This window comes from Nycticebus coucang, chromosome 22, assembly GCF_027406575.1.
Source record: "Nycticebus coucang isolate mNycCou1 chromosome 22, mNycCou1.pri, whole genome shotgun sequence".
In the NCBI taxonomy this organism is placed as follows: Eukaryota; Metazoa; Chordata; class Mammalia; order Primates; family Lorisidae; genus Nycticebus; species Nycticebus coucang.
In genome coordinates this window covers 27,606,418-27,614,498 of record NC_069801.1, presented here as the reverse complement: position 1 = coordinate 27,614,498, position 8,081 = coordinate 27,606,418, and the positions used below count along the sequence as shown (strand labels likewise).

General features: G+C 54.0%; 1 protein-coding gene across 1 annotated transcript in view; it reads left to right on the top strand.

The window, feature by feature from the left end:
• Nucleotides 1-3,120: 3,120 nt before the first annotated feature.
• CSMD2 (CUB and Sushi multiple domains 2) overlaps nt 3,121-8,081 on the top strand; it is a 580,815-nt gene continuing 575,854 nt past the window's right edge. The window contains exon 1 of the mRNA XM_053576806.1: nt 3,121-3,477. Within this exon, the coding sequence (XP_053432781.1) occupies nt 3,291-3,477 (187 nt within the window). The 5' untranslated portion in view covers nt 3,121-3,290. The remainder of the gene's footprint in view (nt 3,478-8,081) is intronic.

Sequence of the window (8,081 nt, the reverse complement as noted above, 5' to 3'; positions counted from 1 at the left end):
TTTAAAAAGGCAATTAAGTCAAAATGAGTCATTACAATGACTCCTAATCTGAGGTGAATGGTGTCCTTATAAGGGGAAATTTGGACACAGATGTGTTTAGTGAACACAGGGAGAAGACAGCCATCTACAAGGAGAGAAGCATCAGAAAGAACCAACCCTACTGACACCTTGATCTTGGACTTCTAGCCCCAAGAACAGCAAGAAAATACATATTGTTTAAGCCACAGTCTATGGTACTTTGTTGTGGCGCAGCCCTAAAAAATTAATATACCTTCTAGATCCCACTGCCTAAGAATAAAACCCAAACTCCTCACTATCTCAAGACGCTGCATGATCTGGCCTCTCCTCTTGACCCCATCTCCTAGGCATCTCCCATTGCTCCTATTGATCCAGCCCCACCCTCCTTCTCCAGGTCCCTTTCCCTTTTTGTAGGCTTGCTCATGCTCTCTGTACCCAAAGACCCTTCCCCAACTCTTGGTATAACTGCCTTAATGTTAGATTCCTTCTTCAAGGTCACCACCTCAGAGAGGCCTTCCCAGAACATGTCTCTAAACTATACCCTGTATTCTTTCTCCTAGCACCATGACCTTTCCCTCATAGCATCCTTAACTAGTAGCTTTATGTCGATTTGTTTATTTATTGCCTGCCTTCATCAAGTCAGAGACTGTTCACTAGGTGTATATTCGTTATCCAGCTCGTAACGATGCTCAATAAATATTTGTTGAGTAAATGAATCTTTCCCTTGTTAAGATCTTTATCCAAGCCCCAGGGGCCAGCCAAAATCCTGCTTCCCTCCTTATGTTAGCCTTCCAATCCTGCAAGTTCAAGAATAGCTCACTGTCCTGACATGTCTCTCTGTAGCATGCCCCTCATTCAGCCGTGGTGATTACAGCTGTCTGACTGCATCAGCTACGTGTGGGCTTCTGCCCTGTGTCCTCCCAAAGCAGGACCCCACACTGTGCATCTCTCATCCCCCACAGTACAGCCTCGCTCAGGGCCTGGGGCTCAGGAGGCTCTCAGTAGATGCATGTGGACCCAAATAGATCAGAGAGAGCAGGATGGGTGGAGGATGTGAGTAACTGGGCTGTCTACATGGATAAAAAGGGTGCCCCTACCTCCACAGCCCCCAGGGAGAAGGATGGGTGTGGGGGTAAGTTTGATCTGCCGGTTGCAGCCACAGAGAAAAGTTTTGGGGGTGAAGACATGAGGAAAATCCATTGTCTTGGAGCCCCAGAACTAGAGAGCAGCCCAGACTCTTCTGCCCAGCTATGGGCTGCAAAGGAGGGAGGGGCATCTCTGCCAGACCCTTTCTGGGGAGGAGAATCTTGCCTCCAAGAGAGGGGAGGGTCGAGATCAGGAGATGAGGGGTCATGAGCCCACCTCAGGTTAGGCCCAGCCAAAGGCCCCCAAGGCCACCAACACTCCTGGCCTAGCCAGTCCCTCCCTCCTCTCCAGGGCTGATGGGAAGGCTGAGCCCTCTCCTTCGGGGGCTGGGTCTGGACAATGGGAAGGGAAAAGCCCCCTCCTCGCTGCCCCAGGGAAAATAAAGCAGGCCTTTCACTGAGGAGTTCTGGCTGCTTCGGTTGGCTCTTGGCACTCAACGAGGTGGCGACGGGAGGGGCGGGCCCACAAGTGTGTTGGGGGTGGGGACCGGGCCGGCGGTTCTGAGCAGGCTTGCCGGCCCAGGGCCACCGAGCTGGCTCCCCAGCTGTGGGATGAGCTCATGCGGGGAAACCGGAACAACTTGGGGTGGGTGGGGGAAGGAGGAAGACCCACATCAAGGAGCTGCGAAAGCAAAGCGTGGATCTGGGAGCAAGTTTTTCGTGGGGAGTAAAGACAACACTGCCCTGGCCCTGCCCCTCCTTCCAACCCGAATCCCTAACCCAAAGCCCCACTCTACTCTCTTTCTCGGAAATTTCCAGGTCCCGCTGGCCACTGCTGCCTTGGCCACACGATGCCAGGAACGCGTTGCTGCTCCTGGAGCTCAGAGCCTCTCTCGGACGTCTTCGGAAAAGGGGGTGGAGGCGCCCATCGGCAGGTGCCTTTCTGTTGCAAGAGCCTTGCCCCTCCTGGTCCCTTCTAGCCTTCTCCCTCCCCGAAGCGTCTCTTCCCTATACCCGAGAGTTTGGCGTAGACAGCGAAGGAGCCATCGTGACTGGCGGAGGAGTCTAGGGTAGACCAGACAGAGACTGCGACCGAGTCGGGGTGGGGGAGGGGGCTGGGATCGAGGCTGAGCCCTTGGGGCCTGGAGACAGCGGGTACTGGGGAGAGGCTCACGCCATTGGGAGGAACTCGCCGGGCTTGGGGGCATGGCTGGGAGGGGGAGGGGGAAAAGAAGAATCATGGTCCAGCTATTGATATTCGAGGATAAATTGTACAAGTAACTCTTGTTCCGTCTTTCCACCTGCCCCCCCCAACCCCCCTCCCTCGAGCACACGGGCACTCCTTCCTCAATCCTAGTATTTTGTCTTAGGATAGGAATAGGACCGCGCAGGGTCAAATGAACGGGTGGGTAACCACCCCCACCCAACCTGCCCTCCAATTCTTAACCCTGACTCAGTCTATGCAGACAAACCTCTTTCTGAGATGGGGTAGGAGGCTACTGCGAATGAGGTTCGTAAGCATCTCCCCCCCACCCCCCGGGCCCAGATTGCAAGTTCAAAGCCACCACCCAAGATCAGCTTGTAAAAGCCACGACTTAGGGAACCGCATCCTTCTTTGGTTACCTTTCCCAGACAGTATTCCAATTTCTAAATGTGGAAGAGGCGTGTGTGTTTGTGTCTGTGTCTTTGAGTGTGTGTCACTGTGTATGTGTGTGTACAGAGGGTGTATTAATAGGTGATCTTATAAATGAAAACCGGAGGACTGAACTTAAAAGAAACTGGTCAATTGTAAAACAGGAATAAACAACCCTTTAGATGTAATTTGTGGTTTATCTGGAGGTGGAGGTGGCGGTGAAAAGGAACCCCCACCCCCCAATATTTTTCCCTGGCTGCGCCTCCCCCAGCATTTGGAGCGGCCGAGAAGCGGCTCCGGAGTGATTAATCCGGGGATAATTCACCCCCCGCCCCCCGGCGCGAACCCCGCGAAGCGGGATTGGAGCGAGTCATTTCCGAGAGCGCAGCGCGCCTCTCCCCGGCCGGGCGGACACTTGGTTCATTCCAGCCGCAGAAGCTCAGGGCTCCCGCGTACCGAGATTTTTTCCGAGCAGAAAAAAGCTCCAGAGCTCTCCTGACCTCCTTTCTCCTCAGCGCGAGCGGAGCCTCTCCCTCGGCGCTGCCGGCCGCGCCATGCAGCGCTCGCGGGGACGGGAGCAGGGGCGCTGCGGCTGCCCGGCGGGAAGGGCTCGCGGCGAAGCCGGGATTTCGGCGCTCGTGCCGGGCGCCGGGAGCCGCTGGGGCCGCCCGCCGCCGCCAACGCCGCCGCCGCTGCTGCTGGTGCTGGGCTGGGGGCTGCTCAGCGCCTCGGCCGCCGCAGGTAAGTCCGGCTGCGAGTGGGACCCGGCGATCTCCTTGGGCCCCGAGCCCACCCTTCCTCGATCGGCTCTCAGTTCCTCCCTCCGCCCTATCCCCGCCTTAACCCCGCTATCCTCGTAATTGCCCACCCTCCTCATCCTTGCCTCTGTCTTCCATCCCACCCTCAGCCACGTCCTCACCGCCACCCACACCCTCATTGCTATCCCCAACCCAGCCGCAACTTGACCGGATCCCGCTGGTGTGGGGGGCCTGGGAGACATATCCCCGCCTGGGGTTGCGGGGCACCTGGACTGTGGCTTCAGTTTCTCCAGCCTCCTACCCCCGGGTGCCAGGCTTTTTCCCGATAAACTTTCCCGGAGCCCTACTCCCTAGGCTCCCTATTATGCTAGGCACGCTACTCCTGGGGGCTGAAGAGGAACTGCGCGCCCCCTGCCCATTTGCGCGTCTGCAAGGTCTGCCCTTCCCTGCCCCCGCCCATTTTCTCCCAATGAAGCCCTTGCCCCTGCCGGAGCCGCCCGGAGACTGCGGCCGCGGTCCCCCTCCCCAATTGTCCCCCTCCGTCAGCGCTCGGAACTGGGGGGGCTCAGGTGGGCGCGTGCCCAGGGTGGGGGTCCCGCTCATTCTTTTCAGGAGAGCTCAGGTGGGGTCTGGAGGGTGTTGAGCGACTAAAAGAAGGGGAGAAGGGTTGTACCCGGGGACGGTGGAAGGAGTGTCGCTGCCAGGCTCCGCGCCACCACATTTCCCTCGGTCCCCACTCCGCGCCAAAGTGCCCTTTCCCGCGCCCTGCTGCAGCTGAGCGCCCGGGCTGCGGCAGCGGCGGCGCAGGCAGTGGGACAGACTCCCGATGACCGAGTCCGGGAGGGGGGTAGACCTGGCGGGTGCTGTGAGTCCCAGAACTTCGCGGGTGTCTGGCTGCAGCTCGCAGCAGGGGGAGGCACGCGAACCTTCGAGGGAACCCGATAGCCAGTGAAGGCCGGTGGTCTCAACTGGTCCCCTCCCGCTGTACCCACAGCACCCCTCCGAGGCTTAGCCCTAGCCACAACCTAGAAAGTTCCGTGTGTCCAGGTGGGGACGGGGCCAAATAGGGACTCATTTTTATTTGGCCAGAAAGCTGATACTCACCGAGCAAGAGAACCCCAAACACCTGCTGCCCAGGCCTGGACCCAGTGCAGCTTCAGCCTGCAGCCGTGTTTCTGTGTTTTGTTTTATTTTGTTTTGCTGTTTGTTTTTAAACCACTATTGAGCCTCAGAAGGCTTGACCTCAGCTACCAGTGCCCCTTCTTGGAAAGTGCACTCCTTCCCTGGCAGGTCCCTGAGTGGTGAACTCTCTGGTCCACCCCGGCCTCCAGCTTCTTGTGAGCCGGGCCCCAAAGACCATGTCGCTTACCCCTCAGCGGCGAAATGTTGGGGTTGGCGGTCAGGGAGGGTGCCTGGAGCCGCCTCTGGCTCTCACATCCCTACTTGACTAGACTTTCTCAGGTTCTGCTAAGAATCATAGCCACTCTCACCCAGAGAGGGGCGCCCGCGCTGCGCGGGCCTGGGAGCTCTGGCCTCGCGCACATCCACACCCACTGGGAAGCTGTCCACGCGGAAGCCCACTGTTCACCCAACTTGCCCCATGGGTGGTGGGAGGACTTTTGCTACCTGCTGTCAGGCCTCTAGGATGATTGTCCAGGTGAGGCCCCAGTCAGGCTTAGCTGCCTGGAGAATCACTGTGGATCTGAGTGAATTATTTTTCTGGCTAGATTTGTCCCTGCTCCTTGGCCACGTCTTGCCCCTGAGGAGAGAAAAAGGCCGACTCCCTGGAGCTCACACACTTCCCACTGGTGCTGGGATCTGCCTTGCAGACATCCATTTGGGCGCAGACTTTGGTCAGGGGAGAAGCAGGAGGTGGGAGAGGCTGTGTGAAAGGCTTGGGAGGGAATCTCGGCTCTGGAGGCAGGCCCTGCTCAGGCCTCCAGTGCTCCCAGCTTGTTTCTTTCTTTCTTTTTTTTTTTTTTTTTTTTTTTGGTTTTTGGCCAGGGCTAGGTTTGAACCCACCACCTCCAGCATATGGGACCAGCGCCCTACTCCTTGAGCCACAGGTGCCGCCCTACAGCTTGTTTCTTTTTAAACCGTTCCGGCATTGAGACGTGCTTGTTTGGCCGTGCAGGTGGCAGAGATAGGGAAGTGGGTTTGGTGAGGGAAGATGGGCAGGATTTGGCACATTAGAGGGCGAAGCACATTCATGTTGTGTTCCCGTCACACTGTAGACTTTAAAAGACGCTCAGGACTGAAGCGGCTCTCTTCTTTGGTTCAGTGATCACTGGATAATATGAATGAAAGCATTTGAAAAAGGGGAACCTGCTCACTTGCCTTTGCTTGCCTCCCCCAGCCTCCTTAGCGGCTTCCAGGACTACCTGCTCTCCCTATACCCATTCTTTCTCTATATCCTAATAGCACATCACCCCCAGCTCTGTGGACAGTTTTGTCTTTAACGTAAAACAAGCCCAGAAACCTTGCTGGCCCTGCTGGCCTCTCTGAGCTTTCTAGTCTCTGTTCTGTCTCTGTATTTTGCAGTCTGTTATCTCAAAGGGGTCTTCAGCTTCCTTTCTCTACTACCAGTCACTCCCCACGGTCCGGCTTCTGTCCAGAGAATGGAACGCTCTAGCCTCCCAGCCAATGACCACCCAATTGCCAAACCCACTGTACTTTGTCCTTACCTTTCTGTGGTGTTGGACACTTTGGGTCACTCCTTTTATAATTTCTCTTTGTTGGGCTTCTGGGACACTATGTTTTACTTACCTCTATCCTGTCTCTTGAGTGTTCTTTCTCAGTGTTAGTAATGCTAACACTTCATTCCCCTCCCTGGAGTACGGCGTCCTGCTGTATTCAATTCTGTGTACTTTGCCCATTTCTTCTCTTCCCTCCCTGGGTGAGCTCATCCATGTCTGTCCCTTCCCCTACCACACTCTGAAGCTTCCAGACATATCCCTCCTGCCAAGATATCTCTTCTGATGGATGTCTGCTGGCTTCCTAGTCTACAGAAACTCTGAGTCTAGACAGCTCATATATCCAACTGACTCTTGGACATTTCTACCTAGATATTTCCCTCCCAAAACAACTCATTAGCATCTCTCCTCAGCCTCCCGTAGTCCCTGTGTGGGCCAATGGTATCTATAGCCTTCCAGTTACCAAGCCCAGAAACCTTAGGATGGTCCTCAAGTCCTTCCTTATCAGGTGGCCAACCTAGCTACTTTTCCCTAGAATAGGAAACCCTGAGCATTGAAAATTCTCTAACACCTCCCATCCCTTTATTAACTAATTAAAAATCAAAGCAATATTAAAGTACAAGTATAAGGAATTCCAACGAAGTTCTGATTTTTCACGTGTCAACTACTTCATAACTTTAAAAAAATCAAATATGAAATGTTTTTAAACAAATTTCCTCTGCTTTGCATACTTCACTTGAGTGCTAGTTGGCCTCTCGTAGACTAGGGTACTAACTGTACACAGTATGCTGTTACAGTACAAATTGGATTAGATTAAAAGCATTAGTTTGTCTGCCTCGTGTATTAAACTGTGGGCTTCCGGAAGGCAGGGACAGTGCTTATTTCTCTTAGTATCTCCATCAGCCCGCTCAGGACCTGGCATAGAGTTAGTGCTTGATGTACACTTGTTCGATCGATGATTTTTACATTTTTCTTCTTCAACAGTTTTCCAGGGACTGGTAAGGCTGAATCAGGAGTTGTAGGAGTCCAGGAGGTCAGCTAGTTTACAGAGGTAATGAGGCGACAGAAAGACCTGATCCCCACTTGCTTTTCCTCACAGCTAAGTGTCACAGAAAGGCGAGACAACACCCTAACTTCTAGAACCAATGCAAAAAAAAGCCCTTGGCACAAAACTCTTCCTCCAACCCTGTGCCAGAGAGAGATATTAGCTGCTGGGTCACTAATGTGTGTATGCATTTGAATTTCCATTGGCAATTGAGCTGTGGGTTTATAGTTAAAAAAAATAATAATAAGCTGACTACAGTGGAGAGCACTGACCATATCTAGGGCTGGTGAATGTATGTGTAGCTTTGTTGAAGATGAGACCAGAATCATGTAAAGGGGAGCAGAGGGCCAGACTGTGGGGTCTTGGACACTGTGAGGTGGAAGTGTGTCTAGAAGAGCCCAGCAGATGGCCTCAGCAGCGACCCCTTCACCAACACACATGTGCATGGCCTGCTGTTTCACCCCCATCTTCAAACCTGTAGGATTAAGAGAATCTGATTGCTCAGCAGAGCTTTATTGGAGATCTAGATGATCTTCAGACCTCTCTAAGGCCCAGGTTCCCAACCTGCAAAAGGGACAACTAATTCTTGTGTTTCGGGAAGGATTAGAAACCAGAGATGCAACAGGCCTAGGGCCACACCTACTCCATCAAATGTGCATATTGAATGGAAGCTGGGGCTGAACAGGAACACTAGGACAAAAGAATCAGCCAGGAAGTCTGTGGGCCTTCACCATGGCCTCCATCGTCCAATGCTCAGAAAGCTGTTCTGGATACCCAGGGGTGATGTTGACAGCAGGTGTTCACTGAGTCCTCTCTGGTACTGTTTTAAGCCCCTGTGTGTATTAATTC